This window comes from Esox lucius, chromosome 11, assembly GCF_011004845.1.
Source record: "Esox lucius isolate fEsoLuc1 chromosome 11, fEsoLuc1.pri, whole genome shotgun sequence".
Taxonomy (NCBI): Eukaryota; Metazoa; Chordata; class Actinopteri; order Esociformes; family Esocidae; genus Esox; species Esox lucius.
Genome location: NC_047579.1, coordinates 34,032,382 through 34,058,852, shown reverse-complemented (window position 1 = coordinate 34,058,852; position 26,471 = coordinate 34,032,382). Strand labels below are relative to the sequence as shown.

General features: G+C 39.9%; 2 protein-coding genes across 4 annotated transcripts; one reads left to right on the top strand and one right to left on the bottom strand.

Moving 5' to 3' along the window:
• nptx2a (neuronal pentraxin 2a) lies at positions 1–26,197 on the top strand. 2 transcript variants are annotated; one of them, XM_010874227.3, is made up of 5 exons: positions 1–903; positions 8,911–9,169; positions 19,720–19,964; positions 24,247–24,426; positions 25,246–26,197. In XM_010874227.3, the coding sequence occupies exons 1-5, from the start codon at positions 460–462 to the stop codon at positions 25,471–25,473; spliced, it is 1,356 nt and encodes a 451-aa protein (XP_010872529.1). In that variant the 5' UTR covers positions 1–459; the 3' UTR covers positions 25,474–26,197. The 2 variants fall into 2 exon arrangements, with proteins under 2 accessions (XP_010872529.1, XP_010872527.1); XM_010874225.3 differs by having other exon boundaries at positions 8,908–9,169.
• LOC114840237 lies at positions 13,747–15,960 on the bottom strand. 2 transcript variants are annotated; one of them, XM_029123130.2, is made up of 7 exons: positions 15,657–15,960; positions 15,398–15,553; positions 15,184–15,312; positions 14,867–15,060; positions 14,574–14,721; positions 14,209–14,413; positions 13,747–14,098 (listed from the first exon to the last, which is right to left on the bottom strand). In XM_029123130.2, the coding sequence occupies exons 2-7, from the start codon at positions 15,518–15,520 to the stop codon at positions 13,794–13,796; spliced, it is 1,104 nt and encodes a 367-aa protein (XP_028978963.1). In that variant the 5' UTR covers positions 15,521–15,553; positions 15,657–15,960; the 3' UTR covers positions 13,747–13,793. The 2 variants fall into 2 exon arrangements, with proteins under 2 accessions (XP_028978963.1, XP_028978962.1); XM_029123129.2 differs by having other exon boundaries at positions 15,398–15,960.
• Positions 26,198–26,471: the final 274 nt, after the last annotated feature.

Genomic DNA, 26,471 nt, shown 5'->3' with positions numbered 1-26,471 from the left:
GTGGAGAAAGGATTAGCAACAGCTGCATGAACATAATCAATTATACACCCTTCAAAAGGTGTGAAAGCCAGTAATTTTATGTTTTTTACATTTATTTATTCAGATTTCTTCTTCGGCTAAAATGTGAATTGTCTGGCTATTACTTTCAATTTATTTGGAGGAGAAAAACTGATTGCTTTTGACAGCGACTAGGGCTTTTGTCATTACATACTGTAGATGTTTGTTGGCTTATGATAACATTTAATTGCAGCTCTCTAGATAATTTCAATTATTTTGAAGTTCTGTTTACTATTATGTAATGCTCTCATGTCAGTTCCGAAGTCCAGATCAAGGCTACCTTGGATTTATGTTATTTTGAGTTTTGGTTTTGAAGACGCAAGAGTTTATCTGATTCAGCGGAAAATTTTAATTTCGTGAGGAGTTTTCAAAACATACGAGGAATCTTTTTTCTTAGCCGGTATGCTCGCTTTCTTAGTTGGACTTTTATATCTGGTTGGTGGACGAACCGTGCGCTCTCACGATGCGACAGGTAGCCGCTTTGTATGCTCCGCTATACCCGCGGGGTCAGACCCCAGCTGCCCGTTCGACCCCAACGGGAACCGCGTGCAGATAACTAGCCCCGTGGAAGAAGAGTTACAGAGCACCATCTTCCATCTCCGGGAGACCATCCTTCAACAGAAGGAGACTATAGTTAGCCAGCAGGGGACCATCAAGGAGCTGAACTCAAAGCTGTCCCGCTGCGAGTCGGCGGCGGAGGACTCTGCGGGCAGGTCCAGGGGTAGCTCCAGGCGGAAGGACTACAGTAAGAACACAATGGGAGACTTGCCAAGGGACCCCACGGAAACTATAGACCAGCTAGAGAAGACCATGCAGGGGCTCAAAGGTCGGCTGGAGAATCTGGAGGTGAGAAACGGAACATTGTGCACAATGTTTTAGCCCTTTCTCAAACTTGAATCGCATTAGATTTTGTATGGTGTTACCTTTTTATATTTCACCAGAACACTACACATCAGAGATGCATGGAACTGAATGTAGTCATTGTCACTTCACCTTCTATAACATCAATTGGCCATGTATCCATTAATAAGCATGTCAAAAGCATGTATGCTGCTTATATTTGAAGAATCAAATCAGTTGTGAGCTAAATGTTAATATTCTATTAATAGACAATCAGCAACACAAATTCGTGTCCACCATCCTTTGAGCAAAGATATGCATTTTTAATTATTCATATTAAGATTTTAATGTAAGACCACAAGCTGAGTTGTTATTCATTGTAGCTTTGTATCCACTGGAAGCGCTTTCTGGTTATATGCCCAATTGCACATTATTACCTTTAAAGTGCACTAGGCTACTTTTTACTGCAACCATATGGACCATTTTCAAGTAGTCAAGTATAGGAATACAGTGCCCTTAAGGATAAACCCCTAATCTCTCTGATAATATTGAGGTCATAGGCTATATGTTATGCAACTGAGTGAAATCAAGTTTGCAGCAAATGTAACCTTTATCAATAGACCTCTTTCTGTATTTACAAACATTACTGCAAATGACAATGTACACCATGTTGGCAGCCATACACAACAGGGCTATTTTTGTGTACCTTTAATGTTAGGATGGCTGATCCATCCTAAACCCTCATCAACCAATAGATTTCACTGACATTGTTGAAAGTGATGCAACATTACATTTTAGCTTCTCCCATCTGGTTACCTTAGTGCTTTGTTAAAAGAACAGCTAAGATTGATTATGTCTGTGGACAAATCCCTCAACAGCCAATTACAAATGTTACTGGAGACTACTTTGAATGGATCAAAGTGCCTTTGAACGGGTAACAATGGCAGGAATGTGTCTATGTGCCTAACACTCCCTGACTTAGACTTGGACAGTCTGCCAAATACACACCACTCTCCCTCACAAAGAGGGAGGTAAAGCAATAGCGCATGCTATGTAAGAAGGTTATACAGACCTTCCCAACTTACTGCCAAGCCACATACATCTTTGTTGAATACAGCAAATATACAACAATACAATCATGTAAACAAATAATACTAGCAAATAATCCCTTAAGAGCATCTGCTATATGACAATGGGAGTGTTCTAATTTCTGAAAGTATACAGTGGATTATATAAGTATTCACTTTTTGACTTTTTTTGCATAATTACTCATTTTTCTATACTAAATATAAAAAAATATCAATGAAAAATCAAACACTGATATATTTGGATTAGATAATCTTCATTCTGAAATAGATGTTTGAAACACCTTTGGCAGCTATTACATATTATCATATTACTGTAAAAGAACTTGGCATACCTGGATTGAGCAATATCTTTCTATTCTTTCCAAAGTTCTTTAAGCTCTTTGGATGGTGTTAGAGATCATGGCTAAACAGCAATTTGAACATCTTGCTTAGATTTTAAAACCAATTTAGAAGAAATCTTTAACTTTGCCAATCAAAAACATTCAATGGTTTCTGGCGAAACAACTCCAATGATGATTTTGTACTGACAGTTATAATCCTGCTGAACAGCAAATTCCTCTCCCAGTGGTGTAAACTAGACTCAGACAGGGTTTACTCTAGGATTCTTTCTAAACCTATATGCCTCAATTTTCTAAAATGAGAATAATTCTCCAGTCTTTGCTGATGTCAAGCATACTCATACCTCAATGCAGCCACACCAGGCCTAAAAATTAGGTGGCAGTTACTTATTTAGGATTTGTCAAGGGCCTCAATGGCCTCATGCTGACATTGCTGAACCACTTTCTTCTAGTAATGTAGTTCAGTTCAAAGAGACAACTATATCTTTGATGTGTTTGTGTGTGTGTGTGTGTGTGTGTATAGTCTATTAATAATACACCGTATAATTAACTTCACCGTGTTGAAAGAGATACTAAGTATCTCATGTTGTTATCAATCTACGACTCAATGCTCCTCTGGAAGAGGATTGGCAGGGCCTGTGTCAATCCTGCACTTAAGGTGATTCTTCATGGGAGATGAGAGTGCTTCTCTGGGAGTGGACTTTGTTATTGAACTTTATGAAATAACAATTTTGTAACTGAAAAATAAATGTTGTGGGCACAAGCCCACAAACTGTCTTTGGAGGTGATGTTAGAAAAGTTACACTTAAAACTGGCAACTGATATTCATCACATAAAATGTACCATGATGAGCAAAAACATCAAGCCCACCTGCCTGATATGCTGTTGGTCCTATATGTGCCGCCTAAACATTGCCAAGCCACAGAGGCTAGAACTCTATAAGACCCCTGAAGGTGTCCTGTGGTATCTGGCACCAAGACTTTAGCAGCAGATCCATCAAGTCCTGTAAGTTGCATGGTGGTGCCACTGTGGATCGGACTTGTTTGTCCAGCACATCCCACAGATGTTCAATTGGATTGGGATCTGGGGAATTTGGAGGTCAGGGCAACACACTGAACTCCTAATCACACTGCCCCATACAAGGCAGGGTGCAATGCGTTGTGTGTTGCTCCTCAAGGTAACCATCATAAAAAATGTCTGTGACTTGTCTCACAAACCTTTTGTTGGTTTAGACCAGATGGTTCAGCCTTCGATGCCCTCGCGCATCAATGAGCCTTGGGCGTCCAACACCCTGTCGCCGGTTTGTGGTTTGTCCCTCCTCGGACCACTGTCAGTAGGTACTCACCCCAGCTGACTGGGAGCATCCCACAAGCCTTGCTGTTTCAGAGATGCTCTGACCCAGTCATCTGGCCATAACAATTTGGCCCTTGTCAAAATCGCTCAGGTCTGTACTCCTGCCTGTTTCTCCAGAATACCCCACGTTAACTATGAGAACTTATTGTTCACTTACCATCTAATATACCCAGACCTTGACATGTAGCCTTGTTAGGAGATGATACATTTTATTCGCTTCACCTGTGAGTGGTTGTAATGTTTTTGCTCAATGGTGTAAATGGTATGTACCACAATCGATTAGGGTTTCCAAATGTACATTTTCGTTGTGGTATGTATGGGGAGACAGTGCAACAATTACTACAGGCCATTTATGAACTTGAACTTTTGCAACAGCTTAACCAACAAGTTAATGACTGTTAGAATTTTAGCTAATGGGTGTTTGCAAAGATGACCACCAAATCTTATTTCAGGCCAATATATCGCCGCAAACACCTCCCCCAAAAATGTTAATCTTCACCACCACATTATTTCACAAATTGCTTGTTAACGTATTATAACTATAAAATACTGAAACATGTCAGATGTATGTTGTCAAATTTGCTTTATTTAACAATGCAAATCATAGGAAGAAGTGGTTTGGGTTTGAAATACTGTCTGTCTATAAGCTTCAATTATTTACAAGCCTGTTTCCAAAAAAGTTGGAACATGGTGGAAATTGCAAATGAACCAGAATGCAATAATATGCAAATCATTATTTAATATTAATACATTATTTCATATGAATACAAACCCGATTCCAGAAAAGTTGGGACACTGTACAATTGTGAATAAAAACAGAATGCAATGATGTGGAAGTTTCAAATTTCAATATTTTATTCAGAATACAACATAGATGACATATCAAATTTTTTAACTGAGAAAATGTATCACTTTAAGGGAAAAATAAGTTGATTTTAAATTTCATGGCATCAACACATCTCAAAAAAGTTGGGACAAGGCCATGTTTACCACTGTGTGGCATCCCCTCTTCTTTTTATAACAGACTGCAAACATCTGAGGACTGAGGAGACAAGTTGCTCAAGTTTATGAATAGGAATGTTGTCCCATTGTTGTCTAATACAGGCTTCTAGTTGCTCAACTGTCTTAGGTCTTCTTTGTCGCACCTTCCTCTTTATGATGCACCAAATGTTTTCTATGGGTGAAAGATCTGGACTGCAGGCTGGCCATTTCAGTACCCGGATCTTTCTTCTATGCAGCCATGACATTGTGATTGATGCAGTATGTGGTCTGGCATTGTCATGTTGGAAAATGCAAGATCTTCCCTGAAAGAGACGACGTCTGGATGGGAGCATATGTTATTCTAGAACTTGGAAATAACTGTCAGCATTGATGGTGCCTTTCCAGATGTGTAGGCTGCACATGCCACACGCACTCATGCAACCCCATACCATCAGAGATGCAGGCTTCTGAACTAAGCGCTGATAACAACTTGGGTTGTCCTTGTCCTCTTTAGTCCGGATGACATGGCGTCCCAGTTTTCCAAAATGAATTTCCAGTTTTGATTTGTCTGACCACTGAACACTTTTCCGCTTTGCCACAGTCCATTTTAAATGATCCTTGGCCCAGAGAAAACGCCTGCGCTTCTGGATCCTGTTTAGATACAGCTTCTTTTTTGACCTATGGAGTTTTAGCCGGTAACGGCGAATGGCATGGTGGATTGTGTTCACCGACAATGTTCACTGACAATTTTTGGAAGTATTCCTGAGCCCATGTTGTGATTTCCATTACAGTATCATTCCTGAATGTGATGCAGTGCCGTCTGAGGGCCCAAAGATCACGGGCGTCCAGTATGGTTTTCCGGCCTTGACCATTATGCACAGAGATTGTTCCAGATTCTCTGAATCTTTGGATGATATTATGCACTGTAGATGATGATAACTTCAAACTCTGCAATTTTTCTCTGAGAAACTCTTTTCTGATATTGCTCCACTATTTTTCGCCGCAGCATTGGGGGAATTGGTGATCCTCTGCCCATCCTGACTTCTGAGAGACACTGCCACTCTGAAAGGCTCTTTTTATACCCAATCATGTTGCCAATTGACATAACAAGTAGAAAATTGGTCCTCTAGCTGTTCCTTATCTGTACATTTAACTTTTCCGGCCCTTTTATTGCTACCTGTCCCAACTTTTTTGGAATGTGTAGCTCTCATGCAATCCAAAATGAGCCAATATTTGGCATGACATTACAAAATGTCTCATTTTCAACATTTCATATGTTATCAACACTCACCTAAAGGATTATTAGGAACACCATACTAATACAGTGTTTGACCCCCTTTCGCCTTCAGAACTGCCTTAATTCTACATGGCATTGATTCAACAAGGTGCTGAAAGCTTTCTTTAGAAATGTAGGCCCATATTGATAGGATAGCATCTCGCAGTTGATGGATATTTGTGGGATGCACATCCAGGGCATGAAGCTCCCGTTCCACCACATCCCAAAGATGCTCTATTGGGTTGAGATCTGGTGACTGTGGGGGCCATTTCAGTACAGTAAACTCATTGTCATGTTCAAGAAACCAATTTGAAATGATTCGAGCTTTGTGACATGGTGCATTATCCTGCTGGAAGTAGCCATCAGAGGATGGGTACATGGTGGTCATAAAGGGATGGACATGGTCAGAAACAATGCTCAGGTAGGCCGTGGCATTTAAACGATGCCCAATTGGCACTAAGGGGCCTAAAGTGTGCCAAGAAAACATCCCCCACACCATTACACCACCACCACCAGCCTGCACAGTGGTAACAAGGCATGATGGATCCATGTTCTCATTCTGTTTACGCCAAATTCTGACTCTACCATCTGAATGTCTCAACAGAAATCGAGACTCATCAGACCAGGCAACATTCTTCCAGTCTTCAACTGTCCAATTTTGGTGAGCTCGTGCAAATTGTAGCCTCTTTTCCCTATTTGTAGTGGAGATGAGTGGTACCCGGTGGGGTCTTCTGCTGTTGTAGCCCATCCGCCTTAAGGTTGTGCATGTTGTGGCTTCACAAATGCTTTGCTGCATACCTCGGTTGTAACAAGTGGTTATTGTGAAATACTCAGAGCAGATTGTGAAATACTCAGACCGGCCCGTCTGGCACCAACAACCATGCCACGCTCAAAATTGCTTAAATCACCTTTCTTTCCCATTCTGACATTCAGTTTGGAGTTCAGGAGATTGTCTTGACCAGGACCACACCCCTAAATGCATTGAAGCAACTGCCATGTGATTGGTTGCAATAATTGCAATAATGTGAAATTGAACAGGTGTTCCTAATAATCCTTTAGGTGAGTGTATATTCTATTAATGAATAAAATATAAGTTTATGAGATTTGTAAATTATTCCATTCCTTTTTTACTCACAATTTGTACAGTGTCCCAACTTTTTTGAATTTGGGTTTGTACATTATTTAAATGTATCTATTTAATTGAAAATAATACAAAGAGAACATATCAAATGTTGATACTGAGACATTTCTAATGGTTTTTGGAAAAATACATGCCCATTTTAAATTTGTTGCCTGCAACACGTTTCAAAAAAGTTGGGAAAGGGGCACGTTTACCACTGTGTTGCATCACCTCTTCTTTTAACAATATTCTGTAAGTGTTTGGGAACTGAGGAGACCAATTGCTGTAGTTTTTAAAGTGAAATGTTTTCCCATTCTTGCTTGATTCAGCTGCTCAACAGTTTGGGGTCTCCTTTGTTATATGTTTTGTTTCATAATGTGCCAAATGTTTTCAATGTGTGACAGGTCTGGACTGCAGGCAGGCCAGTTTAGCACCCAGACTCTTTTACTACGGAGCCATGCTGTTGTAATAAGTGCAGAATGTGCTTTTGCTTTGTCTTGCTGAAATAAGCAAGGCCTTCCCTGAAAAAGGCATTGTCTTAATGGCAGCGTATCTTCATAACCTGTTAAAATTGGTCAGCATTAATGGTTCCTTGACAGATGTGCAAGTCACCTATGCCATGTGCGGGGGCCCAAAGATCACGGCCATCCAAGATTGGTTTTTGTCCTTGTCTCTTGCTTACAGAGATTTTTCTGGATTCTCTGAATTTTTTAATGATATGATGTACTGTAGATGATGAGATCCCCAAACTCTATGCAGTCTTACGTTGAGAAACGTTATTCTTAAATTGTTGCACTATTTTCCTGCACAGTCTTTCCAAGTGGTGAACCCCTCCCCACCTTTACTTCTCATCCTCTCTGGGATGCTCTTTTTATATCCAGTCATGTTTCTGACCTTTTGCCAAATGAACCTAATAGTTGTGAGATGTTCCACCAGGTTTATTTTGCTTTACCCAACCTTTCCAGCCTTTTGTTGCTCCTGTCCCAGCTTTTTTGAAACATGTCAATGGCATCAGATTAAAAGTGGGCATATATTTTTCAAGAAACAATAACATTTCTCAGTTTCAACATTTGATATATTGTCTTTGTACTATCTTCTCTTGAATATAGGGTTTAAAGCACAGGTGTCAAACCGGTTCCACGGAGGGCCGAGTGTCTGCAGGTTTTCGCTCTCACCTGATTGATTAATTAGTTCACTAATTGGTTAGTTTCTACCCCCACCTGGTTGTTCAGGTCTGACCTGGGAACCAATTTAAAGGAAAACCCAAAGACCTGCAGACACGTGGCCCTCCGTGGAACCGGTTTGACACCCCTGGTTTAAAGGATTTGCACATAATTGCACTGTTTTTATTTCCATTTTACACAGCATCCCAACTTTCTTGGAAATGGGATTGTATATTGTATGTTTATACAAAATGTAATTAATGGGAAATAATCTGCACATTGCATTGCTTTTCTTTACCTCTTCACATGGATGTGTTTTACAGGATATTCCAGTTGTTGTTTTACCACCATGAAAACCTAACTTTCATATGCATTGTTTTATTACATTGCCATTTAGCCTCAATCAAAATGATCAATGGGGTGAAATCCTCTGTTTCCTCTAATGCATACATTGTATAAATATATATTTTTTTAAGTATGCTTGCGTGTGTTTGTGCTTGTGTTTCATGGTTAGGGAGCTGCATAAAATGAATATATCATGGACCCCAAGAAGGACCTTCCCAATTTGCATACACCTTCCCTCTTCCTTGATCCACTATGAGCACAGCAGAAAACACAACTTTTGACTGGACAATAGGCTATCGAATAGGGGAACAACTCTCACACTCTCTTTCTCCCTCCTGCATCCCAGCAGCAGCAGTTGCGCTCTAACTTGTCAGCAGCCACAGCAGCAGTTGTGAGTGGAGTGGGTGGGAATGCAGTGGGGCCACTACCTGCAGAGCTTCGGGAGCTGCTGAAGCACCGTTTGGGAACCCTGGAGGGCCAGCTGCTGAAGAAAGTGGCCGAACTGGAGGAAGAGAAGAGCCAGCTGTACAACGAGACTGCTGCACATCGTCAGCGCACTGAAAGCACTCTAAATTCTCTGCTGGAAAGGATCACTGAACTTGAGAGAAGTAAGTACATGGTTGCCTAGTCAACCCTAGTTTTAATTTGTCTTATTCAGCCCCTCATCACACAACTGTAACAAAAAGCAGTAATCTGAAAATTATTTTAGGTACTACATGTCTGTAATAATAATGGGTGTAAGTCGCTCTGGATAAGAGTGTCAAAAATGTATGTAAATGTTGAGTGTCCTCACTGATTTTCACAGAATTTAATTTCATGCTCCCTCACACACTCACCTTCACTTACTCATTATAGCATAGCATATTGCCTAAAATATCTCCATGCTATCCTAATCTGGGCCAGGTTCCTGGATTGTGTGCTGTTTCATATGGTGGGGCCGTACTACTGCTGGTCGGACCACCTGGTCCTTGATCATCCTCTTAGGCAATGATAGTGGGTCTTCTGCTGTTGTAGCCCATCCGCCTCAAGGTTGTGCGTGTTGTGGCTTCACAAATGCTTTGCTGCATACCTTGGTTGTAACGAGTGGTTATTTCAGTCAAAGTTGCTCTTCTATCAGCTTGAATCAGTCGGCCCATTCTCCTCTGACCTCTAGCATCAACAAGGCATTTTTGCCCACAGGACTGCCGCATACTGGATGTTTTTCCCTTTTCACACCATTCTTTGTAAACCCTAGAAATGGTTGTGCGTGAAAATCCCAGTAACTGAGCAGATTGTGAAATACTCAGCCCGGCCCGTCTGGCACCAACAACCATGCCACGCTCAAAATTGCTTAAATCACCTTTCTTTCCCATTCTAACATTCATTTTGGAGTTCAGGAGATTGTCTTGACCAGTACCACACCCCTAAATGCATTGAAGCAACTGCCATGTGATTGGTTAATTAGATAATTGCATTAATGAGAAATTGAACAGATGTTCCTAATAATCCTTTAGGTGAGTGTATGTATATACATGAGTATAATGTATATTAAATTAATACTTGCTATCCAAATAAATGACGTTTTGTGCACAGTACTGTAATTCTACTGTCTAATGTGTGATCTACAAAGGGAGAAAATTCCAGAATACTGGCAACCTAAATAGTGCAGATAATTCCACCAAATTAAGGCCAAGAGCTGACCAAAAGATGCTCCTAGAAATCTCTAGGAACCCCAGGGTAACATCAAGAGATCTACAGGCCACTCTTGCCACAATCAATGTCCAAGTGTATGAGTCAATGGTAAGAACGAGTCTGCAAAAAAAAACTTGGACTACATGGGAGGTCAGGAAGAAAGAGACTCAGACAACACCTGGGTATAGATCAAAACTACTGGCATAATGTATTCTGGGCAGATGAGTCAAAAATATGGTTGTTTGCTTGCAATACAGGACCAAACATGGATCTTGCAACAGGGCAATGATACAGTACTCAAAAGCAAGGTTACAACAAAAATGGCTCAATAAGACGAAATGGAGGGTTGTGGAATGGCAGAGTAAAAGCCCAGATCTCATTTCTATTGAAATGCTGTCAGGAGACATGAAGCAGGCCTTGAACCCTCAGATATGGCACAGCTGAAGTAGTACTGTAAAGAGGAGTGTGCAAAATCTATTCCCAGTGGATGTACTAGATTGATAGTTAAAAGTGCCCACTACATGAAGTTATTTCAAACCAACAGGAAAACAACAGCTATTGAATCTAAGGGTGTACTTGTTTTTTCTGCACTATGAAATTGCATTTCTCATATTTTTTTACGAGACAATAATAATAGCAAAGTGTAGTATTTCAGTGTAATTTGTTGAATTGGGTTACCTTTATCTGTCAGTAGTGTTGAAGTGAAGATTACGTATCCTTATTTCCAAATATTAAACGAGACAACTTTCGAGGGTGTGTTCTTTTTCATAAGACTGTAAATTATCAATCCAGTGCTCTGACAATATCATTTTACAACCTGTGTTTGCAGTCACAGTGCTGTGCCTTTGTTGAAATCTGAGTTGTTGTATTTTTTAAATAAAAAATAAATAAAAAATTCTGTGAAGGAGCTTTATCTAGATATTCACCAGTAATGCTAGAATCTTTACTAGATAAGAACATTTATAGGATTGGGTGGAAGTTGTCAAGGTTACTAGAGTCTCTTTCCTTGTTGCAGCACATGAACAGCCTTCCATAATTTAGGAATAACTCTGGAGTTCAATGCTGTGTTCAATATAGGCCATTGAGTCAGTAACAAATTGTGCTGCAGGTAAACCAACCTGGCTCAAAACAATTGTTGGTCCCCAGTCTATAGCTTGGATGTAAACAAAAGCAAAACTATACTTTTCTAAGAGATCCGGCCAAAGTTCTTGAAATTCAGAGAGGAATAAAAATATTAAAATCTTCCTGGATTCACTTTACAGTCTGTGTGTTTAAACAGCAATCCAACTTTGCTTTTCTGATTTGTGAAATACATAAATTCCTGCAAATCAGGATCTAGCCTTGACTCATGCATCATTTTGCACCTCTGATAAGTAAGAAGAAAACTATGGTTTGATCTACCTTTCACACTTCCTTTCTCAAAATAGACATGCTTATCTGTAATAACAATTAAATCCTTTCAGAAGTACCTTAAAGAAAATTTAGGTTATGCTGTAGCTGAGATATATTCCAAGCAACCTTGGTCAGTATCGTGCTCAAAGGTTTATTCACTTACCTTTACTAATACCCAATTAAATGGCCTTAGTTTGACTTTCAGATGCCTAAGGAATTTGTGCAGTACTGTATGTCCTCACTAAAGACTTAAAGCAAGAACTTCAAATTGCTTTGGATTAGAGACAGATTGTAACAGATATATATTTATTTTGTAAAAGTAGCAACTCTGAATGCTTAAAGCTTCAAATCTACTCTGATTGTATTGTAACCCACCAATGCACCAATGCATCTCTGAGCCTGGAATTTTCTCCAATTATGTTTTGGAGAGTATAAATATCTCCAGATTTGTCTGAGGCCTAGATCTTAATGAAGTCCAATTCACACAATAGGCTTTTTATATTTGGGTGCATAATCCCAAGTCCCTTAAACATTTTATAATCAAGTAGTGTGTCATTATATACCACTGCACTGACTGGGAAATATTGTTTGAGAGTATCATAGCTCCATTATCATTTGGGTGCACACCATCTTCCTTGTTAAGCCTAGCATGCCTCCAAACAGTCAGAGTTGTCCACAAATTGAATGTCGTTGTAATTGCAGTTTATTTTTTTAGCAACGAGGGGAGCTCTCACAGGTGAATAAATATAATGCTGTCTTTCAAGCAGTCCATATTTTAGGGGGGCTTGGGAAATAGGGCAAATGATCACAACATCTTTATGTTTCTCCTTTATGGTGGAGATGAGTGAACTGAAGTCGGATCAAGGCTTTTGTGGGATCATTAAATGGATGAATACCAGACCCAGCCTGGGTAGTGTTTTTTGTCTATTCCCAAAGTCCTGCAGGGCACTAATAACATTGCTCAGACTCCTGCTGGACTGTCTGGAGGATCCTGGCTGCAGGAGTGTTCCATGGAAGTCCCCAGAAAGAATAGTTTATTCTCAGGAAGACAGCGGGCAGATACACTGGAAGCTCCATCTTCCCCTACCAGTGCGCCAAATGGGGATGAGCAAACTGCAGATTATTTATTATTAAAATTACTAGCCTGGTTGTCCTCTTTACTGGTCAGCATTGAAGCTGAAAGTGTATAAGGGAGATGCTTTGATCAGACGGTACACAGGGGGTGGGTTGCTGTATTGTGGATTTAGGGATGTCGTTGTGCATGTGATGCTTATTGAACGCCAAAGGGGTCAAAATCATCAGCTTAACACGGCATCCTCATGTTGAACCAGGCACTCTAAAATGTGCAGTTCCATCACACAGCACAATGCCACAGATGTCGCAAGTTTTGAGGGAGCGTGCAATTGGCATGCTGACTGCAGGAATGTCCACCAGAGCTGTTGCCCGTGAATTGAATGTTCATTTCTCTACCATAAGCCGTCTCAAAAGGCGTTTCAGAGAATTTGGCAGTACATCCAACCAGCCACAAAACCGCAGACTATGTGTAACCACATTAGCCCAGGACCTCCACATCCAGCATCTTCACCTCCAAGATCGTCTGAGACCAGCCACCCGGACAATCGATTTGCATAACCAAAGAATTTCTGCACAAACTGTCAGAAACCATCTCAGGGAAGCTCATCTGCATTCTCGTCGTCCTCATAGGGGTCTCGACCTGACTTTAGTTTGTCGTCGTAACTGACTTGAGTGGGCACATTAATCCGTGTATCATTCGTTCTTTTCATATTCAATTGAGATTCCAAAACGGAAAATGAAAAAATGGTTCGTTATTTCGTTATTCGTTTACGAATCTGATACCAAAAAACGAATAACGGGTCATTTTTCGTACTTTCGATTTAATGCTCAGATCAAAAATAGGAAATGAAATAATGGGCCACGGACCGATTTAGATTTTGATATTTAATTTGTCCGATTTGTGTGAACCGGAAGTTATTGTCTCGTTAGCTTGATTCATTTCTTCAGTTTAGAGTTTAACCAAACGTTAGCCTTCAAAACCATCATGGAGAGTTTCATCTTGTTCAGAGGAAGTAAACGGGTGACTGTCAAAGAGCATAACACAGTCTGTTTTCCTAGCTACTTAACAACACCACTGCATTTCAGTTACTGTTTTCAGACATATCTTTGGGTGACATTTATGAGGTACAACAAGGCATCTTGGAAAGGTGTATAGTCATTATTTACCACATGATTAAAAAGAAGAGAGATGTCAGGGTAGTTTTCTGCAAAGTCTTGTTCTGCATGACATCTATCCTCCTCAGATGAAAATGGGTCAGTTCCAAAAACTGACACCCAAGTTAGCGAGGATCCAAACTCTTGCTCATACATGTTTGCCACAACAGAGGCATTGGGCAGCAGCTCTTCAGAGATTTTAGCTGGACAGCCACCTGCTGCAAGTTCATTGGGTATCCCACGTCCTAAAACAAGGAAACAAATAACTAACAAAGCAATGCCATTTATGCTGTATGTGGTTGGCGTGTGAAAAAATAACTGCTTCAAAGGGTTGTACATATTCAGTTTAGCATACCTGGGATCCTGTGTGCATTCCACGATTGCACCACTCTGCCTAGTCCAATTTGGCTTAATTGACATGTCAGGTTTGAAATGCAGAATTTTGTCATATTGTCCTCCATGTTGAGGACTTCTTGGTCCAGCAGGTGTACCAGGGCCTGTTTCAATGGGTAGTTAACGCGATTGTTCACCTCGGGCCAAATCCTTTCCACTCGAAGATTCTGTTGAACACAAAACACGATTTCAGATGGAATGAAAATGTAATAGATTAGTTTGGGAAATTAATTCCAATTTTAAATGCTTTCACTCCTTATTTGTTAGAATAAAAAAAGCATTTGATTATATTAGTTGTACTGTTAGTCCGTATTACAAAAACCTCACCCTTGTTGATGTTGTTTGAAGGTATGGTGGCCTGCTAGGGTTGTGTCTATGTCTTGACAGCATCTCTTGCATGTACAAGCACATGTAAAACTCCCTGCCATGGTCGACCCTGAGTTGGTCCCACATCCCATGGTTAACCACTGCAGATCTGAGATAAAACAATGTGTACATGTGCAAAGGGCTGCACTGAACTTAACTGATCCAATAAGAAAATTACATCCAATGAAAAGAGAATATACATTGCACAGAAAATATTATGACAAAAACATTGGTTCTAAATGTATTTACTGTACCTGTAAACTTCCTCATAAATCACAAGGTTGTTTTTCACTGGCATGGTGGCATTGGCAACAATTTTGCCGCTGTAGCCATCAACTGCCACGACGTGTGTCACTCCAAACATCACAAGCTTCTCGTTTTGGTCCATGTGAATTTTATGGCCCATATATTCCGCATGATACGGGATGGGATTTAGATTACGAGCACCCTGAAGACATGTTTTATATTTTGAGCCCAGAATATTCACGAACCATTTCTACATCAAAGAAATTCTTATATGCATGCAACATCATGTACTGTAGGCCTACTTCATTCTTAGCATATAACTTGCCTGACGTCGGAATTCGTGGTATGGCTGATGAATCTCTCTGAGGATTTTCCCAACTCGACATTCTCCTGCATGCACTCCCATTGAAGACAGATATCCAGTCATGAACTTGCGGCCATAAGATGGGCCCGTCTGTTAAGAAAAATACAGTTATTCGCTACAACATTTGAAAGACGGGCAGGATATAAAATGTGAAAACCTAAAAAAAAAAACTTACTTCATATATTGATCCAACCACAGCCCTCTCCAGTTCTGTGTCCGATACATGTCTTTTTCGCTTAAGGTTGTGCTGAACACAGAATCTTCTCACACTTATTTCAGAACATCGCTGGACACCCATCTGCTGCAGCGTTGTGGAAATCTCTACATGTGTCTTGCCAGTTTCAAATAAATCTTTAATTAAATCAGCATATGGTTCCAGTGCGGCCATGGTGTCAATACGAAATTACTTAAGAAATACTGAGTCATTAACTTACAATCACTGCATAATTGATGTTTTCCAGGCCTCGTCTAACTGTTTTCCAAATTGCGGGAAACGTCCATAGACAGTATATAAAAAAAACTTGGAAACTTCCAAGTGCAACACACGAAGAAGACCGTAACTTCCGGTTCACACAAATCGAACAAATTAAATATCAAAATCAAAATCGGTCTGTGGCCCGTTTCCTAATTTCCTATTTTTGATCTGAGCATTAAATCGAAAGTACGAGAAATGACTCGTTATTCGTTTTTTGGTATCAGATTCGTAAACGAATAACGAAATAAGGAACCATTTTTTCATTTTCCGATTTTGAAATCTCAATTGAATATGAAAAGAACGAATGATACACGGATTCACATTCAATGGTGTCTTGCATTTTGGAGAGGTGTTCTCTTCACGGATTAATCCCGGTTTTCACTGTAAAGGGCAGATGGCAGACAACGTGTATGACTTTGTGTGGGTGAGTGGTTTGCTGATGTCAACATTGTGGATCAAGTGGCCCATGGTGACGGTGGGGTTATGGTATGGGCATGTGTGTGTTATTGACAATGAACACAGGTGCATTTTATTGATGGCATTTTGAATGCACAGAGATACCGTGACGAGATCCTGAGGCCCGTTGTTGTGCCATACATCCACGACCATCACCTCATCTTGCAGCATGATAATGCACAGCCCCATGTTGCAAGGATCTGTACACAATTCCTGGAAGCTGAAAACATCCCAGTTCTTGCATGGCCAGCATACTCACCGGACATCTCACCCATTGAGCATGTTTGGGATGCTCTGGATAGGCGTATACGACAGCGTGTTCCATGTCCTGCCAATATCCAGTAACTTCACACAGCCATTGAAGAGTGGACCAACATTCCACAGGCCACAATCAACAACCTGATCAACTCTATGCGAAGGAGATGTGTTGCACTGCGTGAGGCAAATGGTGGTCACACCAGATACTGACTGGTTTTTGGACCCCCCCGGAACCCCCAATCCAGTGCAACTGCACATTTTACACTGGCCTTTTATTGTGGCCAGCCTAAGGCACACCTGTGCAATAATCATGCTGTCCAATCAGCATCTGGATATGCCACACCTGTGAGGTGGATGGATTATCTCAGCAAAGGAGAAGTGCTCACTAATACAGATTTAGACAGATTTGTGAACAATATTTGAGAGAAAAAGGCCTTTCGTGTGCATAGAGAAATTCTTAGATTGTCATGAGTTCAGCTCATGATTAATGGGGGCAACAACAAAAGTGTTTGGTTTATAATTTTGTTCATTGGAGAAATTAACTAATTTCATTTAATATCCTCATTGTTTTTCCCACAAATAAGCTTGTTCATTTGAATCACAGACCACAGGGAATTACGTTTTATGCAACTTCCTGATCGTATATAGCATATTAAATTTAAGTATAAAATAAAAAATAAAGGACAGTTAAATGTACAGTTTTCATCCAATTGTTTATGTGGCTTAAACTTATTTAAGGTATAAGCATGTATGTCTCCCACTAAAACTGCCTCACTGGTCTTTATTGATTATACAACTCAATCAACACTTTGGTAAAATGAATTAATCAATGAGGTACCCAGTCTATTATAGTGTTGGGAACATTTTCTATTCATATGACTAAATGTAGACTGTTGATTGAGTTTTCGAATTTCGATTTTCTGTTCTTAATACCTTCCTCTTCCCATCACTGTGACTCTGTTAATCCATGTTATTTAAAAGCAAAAATATATGATTATTGACTAAGAATCACTCCTTCCGCTGTATTAGGTTGACATTCATTACAGCAGTGTACAGCAGATTTCATTCATTTTTAGTTTCGTAGAACAATCATACAATATATTTTATACTTTAATACAATAACAATCTGCTATATACAATCAGTCGCTCAAAATTGAATTCACTGTTGTGTGTGATTGAAATGAACAAGCTCATTTGTTGGGAAAAGATTAAGAAGATATAGTTAAATTAGTATATATTTTTTACAAATATATAGATGGCCCATTCAAACGTGTGTGCTTCAATAACGGCACCTGACGGCACCATTTAGTGTTCCATACAGGGTTGATAGTTAATGTTACCTGCCGTTTCGTCTGCCAGTGGCCACATAAAATGTCCCGTAATTGTATTTTTTTTGTTTTACGCCTGGTTCACATGAGGACGCCGTGTTGAGCATCCAGAAGATGTGGGAGGTCTGACAAAGAATCCAGAACATGTGGGAAGTTTGACAAAGGATCCAGAAGATGTGGGAGGTCTGATAAAGGATCCAGAAGATGTGGGACGTCTGATAAAGGATCCAGAATAAGTAGGAGGTCTGATAAAGGATCCAGAAGATGTGGGACATCTGATAAAGGATCCAGAAGATGTGGGACGTCTGACAAAGAATTCAGGAGATGTCGGAGGTCTGACAATGAATCCAGAAGGTGTGGGAGGTATGAGAAAGGGTCCAGAAGATGTGGGAGGTCCACATGATGTCAACTGCGTGGATCTCCTATACATAATGTCCATGTGCTCAGACACCTCATTTGCATAGTCCAGGTCAAAGAAGCCTAAGCTCTCATACCTGCCTTGGGCGACAATCCTAAGTACCTGGTACTTTTTCTAACTGCATATCCTCATTTACCTAGGCCGGAGGGGATTGCAGAGCTAGAGAGAAGCAAAAGGAGCATTATGCTCATACTCTCTTCCCTTCTCTCTCATTCTCACTTTTTCTCACTCACTGTCATTATTTACATCAGCTAGAGGGTATATCAGTGCTAGATAGGAGATAAAAATAAATTGTTAATCTTTTTCCCAGCCTACTCCTCACTCTCTTTCTCTATTTGCGTATACCCAAAAACCCATCTCCCTCTGCATCCTGTTTCTTCTGCAGCCTTCTGTCCCTATTTCTCTTCATTTTTCTTTGATTCTCGCTTTTTGCTTTTTTTTGTTTCTCCTTGTTCATTTTCTCATTGTTGAAGATTTAAAAAAAATAGCTGGTGAGAAGCACATGGATAACAGCCTGTTACATTCTGACTGTGATTCATTCTCTTGCTCCCTCCTTATTTTAGATACTACCAAACACATTAATTATTTTTGAATAATAGCTGTTACTATAGTAGCAACGACTTATGCTGAGGTTTTGGTTTGGAGGGAGAGATCGTCTAACCATCTGATGTGTGTCCTTGATGGTTTCTCCATGCACATGAGTCTTTTCATTTTAAATCTGCCTCCCTCTCCCCTCTCCTTGTAACTCATTATTTTCTTGCACTTTTCTCTGTGCCTTATTTCTCTATTGCTTTTACTCTTGCCTCTCTCTCTGCCTCCATATAGACTCTCTGATTTGCTTTCACACCTATTTTTCCCTCACTATTTCTCACACTCACTTTTTGTAACTAACAAATGTTTGCATACAATATGCAGTTGTACAGACACATCATCAGAGCTTAAAGACCAAAAGCCATTCACCAGTTTTTTATCATTTGCATTCATACTTATCATAATATTATCATCCATTTTCGTCCCCATCACCCAACCTTTACATCCAAGTCATGGGAGCCCAACACATGTAGGGATACTGTCACACTGCCCGTTTTGCTCATTCACTCTACTATTTTGGACCAATGGGGGTGGTCAACAGACACCAACAGACAGGGCACTGCTGAGCTACTAGTATCATTGGCTGCTGACACTGGCCTCATTTAGTCTGGCCCACAAGAATGCACTAGGACAATAACTATCAGTGGTTCGACTTGGTGGCCACTGTATGTGGGCAGGCTCAATTACAGTCGTGTCTATAGTCAAAGAGAGTTTAGGTAACGACCGATTAAACTGATACTAACTCTATTTAATCATTGTGTTTTGGCGGGCTGGTAGTCTAGTGGTTACGGCATCACAAAAGGATATAAAATGTTTCTAGATTGAATCCCTGTTAAGGTGAAGAATATCTTGCTCTCTCCCCATGAGCAAGGCAGTTAACCCTAATTGCTCCCAGGTTGTTATTTTCCTCAGTCAACTAACGTGGTAAAATAAGGTAAACATTAATAAAATTCACACCTATTTGTCTTCAGGTAACAATGCATTCAAGTCACCAGAGGATTTCAAGGTGTCTCTACCTCTGCGCACCAACTACCTGTATGGACGCATTAAGAAGAGCCTGCCTGAGATGTATGCCTTCACTGTGTGTATGTGGCTCAAGTCCAGCGCGCTCCCTGGAATAGGAACCCCTTTTTCCTATGGGGTGCCTGGACAGGCCAATGAGATTGTGCTCATCGAGTGGGGCAACAACCCCATGGAGCTGTTGGTCAATGACAAAGTAAGTCCTAGTCTTTTACTATCCATTACAACAACAGCATATATTTGATCTACAAAACTTTAAGTTGAGCATGTCTCAAACCATAATGATAACATAGACACTAAAACATTCAAGCCAGCACAGTGTTTTATTGTTGGTGTCTATTTCAGAAACCCAAATGGTGTCGATGTAGCCACGTTTTTGCTGCTTAGAGCCATACGCGTGCTGTAGTATACTGTTGTATAGAACTTGAACCTTGTCACAATAAACTAAAATACCAACTCACACTTCTTGTCCATGGTGCTAGGTTGACTTAAGGTTGCTTCAATATTTAAGTGTAAAAGTGAGACACAGGCACTGTTCTGCCTTCAACCAATGCTTTTTAAAGGAAGATTTTTAACATGCTCAAAAAGAAGCTAACATTAATATTTAATTGGTTTCTTTCTACAAAGGTGTACAACCATGGCAATTGTGACGATTGAATAGACAGTGCTAATTGTTGTGTGGTACTACTGGATAACTGTACTTTAAGGGAGAATTAACTTTGACTAAAGCAAATAGGGCATTGTTTTTTCCGTTATGTGGATGGTCTTGGGTTTGTTTTTGGTATCTGGATTATTGGCAGTGGCAGTTTTCCCCACAGCTCCAGCAAGACCATGCATTATACATGTGTGCATGTCAGACAGACCTGAGATAAAAAGAGGGGGATGGGGGTGGAGAGAGCAAGGGAGTAGGGTGTGAGAAGAAGGAGCAGGAGCAGAGGAGAAGAAGATAGAAGTGAAAAGCAACACTGCACTGACCAAATGAGGAAAATGTTGATGCAAAATGTCTCCCATTGCGTATTGCATGGTCCACCCTAATGAATACGCCCCAGGCCTGCGTGGTGATTCCTAAGAAAATCATAAAAGCCATTCAATAGAAGGTTACAGTCTTACGCCATGTTCCTTTGGCAATGGTACACCATTAATCTGGTGAAAATGCTTGGTAAATCTCCCTCCAGTGCGCCAAAATTAGATTTAAAGATTAAGCAAAAAAATCTTCACTGGATCAAATTCATTAAACATTCCTGCTATATCTCCTTTTTTGGCTTCTTTATTGTGTTAAAGCTTTTCTAAATTCAAAAGAAATCTACAGGGATTATATATTATCAATACTTTCTCAGTAGTTACCTTTCTATTTACTGGATGTGTTAAATTTGTTTTGATGCAGTAGTTGATCTGGATGTTAGTCACTAGTCTTTGAAAGGTTCAGGCAGAATGATCTTGTTCCCTGATACTTCTGCACACTGCGCATAGCCTGGAAAGTGGGAACAAGGTTAGAATGTTAGAGATGTGATAGGTGTTCAGTTGATCTAATCTGCATGGACTGTGGGTGTGACATTTATCACAAAGACGATTCTGAGTCAGACATGTGCTAATGGCTCGCAGACTTGGCACCAAATCCATTGATTTCCCATCCTGTGCGCTACTGGGGAAATATTCTTTCATGTTAAGGCCCTGGGGCCTGATGGCAAACTCTTCACAACCGGAATCAGAGTGTCACACTCTATATAGCTCCTATAGAACCTCACATTATAAAGCTAACGAGTTACACTTCTATTGGTGGGTTCGCTGAGGACCATGATGATAATGTAAAGTTTGTGTAAAACTGCTGATGCAGTTACCTGCTGTAACTTGTGCTTTTTCTTTCTGGTGTTTTGATCCCACAGCACTGCAATTATCGAATCTTTATGTTTTAAAAGTGTAACTAAACTATTCATGCTGGTGCTTGTTCTGTACTTAAGGACCTGTTCACATTAACAAAATTTATTTGCACCAACATTTCAATAAAAATAAGATTTACTTAATATGTAAATACACATTTCAATTTACATTTCTAACAGGAAAGTGTCTTGCCAACATTGCTCATCAAGCCTTATCAAAAATGTTATCTGTTGCTTCAGGCTAGCTAGCTCGTTTATTGTTTTCATTAAATTAAGTTAACTTTTAATAGAACTACAAGTGACTATAGTCACATAGTTACCTGAATCATTTTTTATAAGGAGAGCGAACATGCACTCTCCTTACATATTTCTATTGTTTTTCTGTGGCTTTTATTGACAGTTGGAATGAGATGAAGAGGAGACATATTGGTGAAGGGTACAGACGGGCATTGAATCCTGGTCTCCTGAGGGCAGCCGCATATGTGCATGGAGCTCAAAGTGTTACCACTGGACCACAGCTTTGCACCTAAATTAATCTTAAGAATATTGAAAATGACCAAAGTTTGTGGTGACTGATTTTTGGCTAGTTGCATTGCAATTGCATGGTGCTAACCAAGTCCCAAGCTCTGCTAACAATATCTGTTTCAAGCTCAGTGCACACTGTGTATAACCGATTATTGTTGTGTCAAATACTGTTATTTGATCTGTTAATTTTGACATGCAACTACCTAAACAGTTTCAAAGTTACAGCGTTTTGCTAACGATGTATTGAACCATCCGGTCAAACTGCATATTTAACAAAAGGGAATAAGGTTGGGAAACTGCAAACCAGTGCAGCCCACATATTTTATGTTTCACCAAAAGCTACATGACTGGTTGCCGAGTTTTTAAAAATAGTAATATTCCTAAGCCTCTTGTCTAAACACTTGCATGCATTCTGTTAACACTGCAGTGAACCATGGTGGGTTCGTCATTACTTCAGGAGGTGATGGTTGACAATAAATATGTTAACCTGTTTACACTGTTAAATATTTATAGTTGACCCAAATCTTGTAACAAGTGTTGTTAATCTAAATATTGTACATTAATTAGAAATTTGGCCTGGAAAGCTATAAACACTATGGAAAGGAGCTAAGTATTATTTTGCTCTTTTGTGCTCATTTTGTCTTTATCCCTTTTCATTTTTATAATGTGAAACTATAAGAAAAAGCCTGCGTACAACATCAGTTTTTTTGCTTCCTTGAAACCACACTCTGAAACACAGTCGCTAACTCAGTCGTCTGTTCAACTCAAAAACATTGAAGACAGTCAATCTGATTGTATCAAAGGGACAGACACTCATCAGCTGGATGGCTGCAACAACATACTATATAAATGGGCTTATCTCAGCCAGTGGCTGTCACAAGGGACCTCATCAGTCACACCCACAAAATGCTTTGTTTCCAAAAGGATGACTCATGTCCCGCAGGGACTTTCTATGCCAAATTGACAAATAAGTAAATACATTGTTTTGTATTTCATAACCTCTCCATGATAGCATTAATGTGTGTGTAGTAATATTAACTTTGAACTGCTGAATAAGTCTGCAAGTTTGTTACTAATTGCCTGGTAACTTCCACAAATACTCAACTTATCCCTGTGATATTAGGATATTGTTGTGAATCCAACTCTTGTTTCTCCATTTAGAATGTGAATACCGTAATTCCCCGTTTATAACTCACACCGTATATAAACTGCAATATTCATTTATAGCTTTGTGTGTGTATACAAACCCAAGTATTACCACAACCATATATAAACCGCATTTACCTAGAGAATTATGACTCATACATGTATTGTACATAAATATTAAACATCTGTCATAGGGCGCTGCCAAAATATTTTTTTTGAAGAATAAAGGGTGTTTTTGAAAACCCTGTAATGCCAATTGTATCATATAAGCTACATGAGTTTCTGAGAACTCTATGTCAAAACATTCTACCTGTTGGAAAGTCTATAATTTGATTTTAGGGGTGGATCCTTAAGTAACATTTCTTAGCCACACCTTCACAATTCCACATAGCATGGTTCTAAAAGGCTAGGACAGTATTGACACCACTTTCTAGTGCTACCTACATTTAATCCTTGTGTAAATCCACACACCCTGTGTAGACAAGCAAGTGGTGGCACACCTACTCCATTTCGGCAGTGAGCAGAACAGGACTGGCAAAGTACAGGACCACAGCAGAAGTTGCTAGTCTGTTTTAGTTCATAACTAGTGGTTTGCAGAAAAAAAACTTTTAATTTTGAAAAGGCTCCCAAAAACACTTTTGTCTTTAGAATTTTATGTCAAGACAGTCGGAACACGCTTTGCGGTGAATCCGACCACAGAGTTAATGGCTCATGCATGCAGCTAGACACACAAATGAATGTGTGTCTAGCTGAACAGAACTTTGAACTAAACTAAGTAAAAACAAATTTACTAAAAGCAATTGGAAAATGTGTTCTACCATGATAAAAAAACAATACCCCTTTAAGTCTCTGTAGCTTAAACACACATATTATATTGTCCAGTTTTACCCTATTTAGTGAATCTGACATTTTCCTAACACTTTTACATAGGTGGCACAGCTGCCTCTGTCTGTGAGTGATGGGCGCTGGCATCACATCTGCATCACCTGGACAACGCGGGATGGCTTCTGGGAAGCGTACCAGGATGGGGAGAGGCTGGGCACAGGAGAGAATCTTGCCCCCTGGCACCCAATTAAACCTGGAGGGGTAATCATCTTGGGACAGGAGCAGGTAAGGCTCAGGCAATGACCAGGCTCTGATGAGAAGGAAGTAGAGGAAAGTGGATAAGTTGGGGAGGGGAATTGAGTGCCCGTGCAGACTTGGAGTGCTCATATTCGATTTAGATGTGGATTCAAATAAAGTATATAGAACACTTGTGTTTGCATGTGTGTGGTGAGCTGTTAGTATAATTTAATGTGTTTATATATATATATATATATATGTATTTGTGTTTGTGTGTTCCCGTGGAGAGGGAGATGAGTAAAAGATATCAGGGGAAAAGTGGGTAACAAGGCTGTTGTCACGCTATCAACACCTCCTCCCTATTACCTCAGCACACACAACACAACAGCATTCCCATTGGATTCTGTGATGCTACAAGGTGCAACAAGGGTCAGGGCCATTTCTGAATCGAATTGTAATAACTTCAATTTAAGTCTTGAATTTAAATTGGCCACACCCCACAGAAGCAGAATTTGAATGAAGTGTGGCTTTTTAAATAAAATGTAGTTCCAAAAAAATGAGTAGATGTGAGTGCATCACATTGACTATATAACATCTTAAGCTATTTCATAGTGATTTAGATGGCACATTTATTGCCTTTACTATTCATTGCTTGTTTTCCCACTAGGGTGTAGAATTTTAGCAACCTGGAAATACGATTAATGTACGAGTATGCACCCAAAATCATTTCTGGGTTAATAAATATTATAAACAATATAATGAGTATTATGAAGATATATTATAGACATTTTAGAATATTATAATTTCTTTGACGTTTTGCTCATTTAATGCATTGGAATGTTTTATTAAACACTAGTCTTTCTACAGGACATTGTTGGGGGTCGTTTTGATGCCACTCAAGCGTTCGTGGGGGAGCTGAGTCACTTCAATATGTGGGACCGTGTTCTCCGGCCCGTGGACATTATGGGAATGGCCAACTGTTCCTCCTACATGCCGGGGAATGTTGTTCCCTGGATCGACACCAATGTGGAAGTCCTGGGAGGAGCCTCCAAGGCTGCACTGGAGATCTGTGAGGACCGCATGATAGAATCGTGAAGGATTTGGATGTGTAACACCATCCCGCCATGGGGTTCCTAAGGCTTGAGAGATGGTTGGTGTCCATGCTCTCTGTGCTGCTTGAGAAACACCCCCACCTAAAAAGGGAGTCAGCGCAGTGGGCATTGACTTTGCCTGCAGACTAATACACTCAACTTTCTTTGTGTGTGATTTTCCATGCTAAAGTACATGGCACATAAGTTCATGCACATTCCAACTTAATTCCTAATTCCAACTATAAGATGTTACAGAGTAAAATCTTGAGACTAAAGAGGACTCTATTGTCTCTACCCTGCGGCCGTTCCGTGTTTCTTCATTTGCTTGATGAGCTTCAACTGATTTAATTGAAATACTGACATTTGAGCACTGTACTGCATTTAGTGAATGTGAGCAAATATATAATCCATAGATGCTTTAACTGTGTATGGACAGCCATTTCTGTGTGTCATGGCAAACATCTGCAGTATATGGTTTGAGCTTGTTCCTTTGCCCTGGCAGAAAGTAGAGAGTACCCACATTTTCCAAAGAGAGCTATTGCTCAGTTTAGAATATAATGTCTAAAGCTGACATTGTCTTCATTTGGGGTGATTTCAAATGTGTCTATATATTTCAACTTGTCAGTGAGAGTAGTGAGCACTAAGTAAATGCATGTGTACTCTTGTACGTATGTAAGTATGTACAGTATCTCACAAAAGTGAGTACACCCCTCACATTCTTGCAAATATTTGATTATATCTTTTCATGTGACAACACTGAAATGACACTTTGCTTGTATAACAGTGTAAATTTGCTGTCCCTTCCAAAAAACTCAACACAGCCATTAATGTCTAAACCGCTGGCAACAAAAGTGAGTACACCCCTAAGTGAAAATTTCCCGATTAGCCATTTTCCCTCCCTGGTGTCATGTGACTCGTTATTGTTACAAGGTCTCAGGTGTGAATTGGGAGCAGGTGTGTTAAATTTGGGGTTATCACTCTCATACTCCCTCATACTGGTCA

Bases quoted from the DNA above. Each gene is read 5' to 3' on its own strand.
- nptx2a (XM_010874225.3), top strand. From the start codon at position 460: ATGCTCGCTTTCTTAGTTGGACTTTTATATCTGGTTGGTGGACGAACC. The intron at 19,965-24,246 runs GTAAGTCCTAGT...ACTTTTACATAG, and splicing joins AGCTGTTGGTCAATGACAAA to GTGGCACAGCTGCCTCTGTC. The intron at 24,427-25,245 runs GTAAGGCTCAGG...GTCTTTCTACAG, and splicing joins TCATCTTGGGACAGGAGCAG to GACATTGTTGGGGGTCGTTT.
- LOC114840237 (XM_029123129.2), bottom strand. From the start codon at position 15,610: ATGGCCGCACTGGAACCATATGCTGATTTAATTAAAGATTTATTTGAA. The intron at 15,313-15,397 runs GTAAGTTTTTTT...TTTTCTTAACAG, and splicing joins TGGTTGGATCAATATATGAA to ACGGGCCCATCTTATGGCCG. The intron at 14,414-14,573 runs GTGAGGTTTTTG...TGTGTTCAACAG, and splicing joins TTCAAACAACATCAACAAGG to AATCTTCGAGTGGAAAGGAT.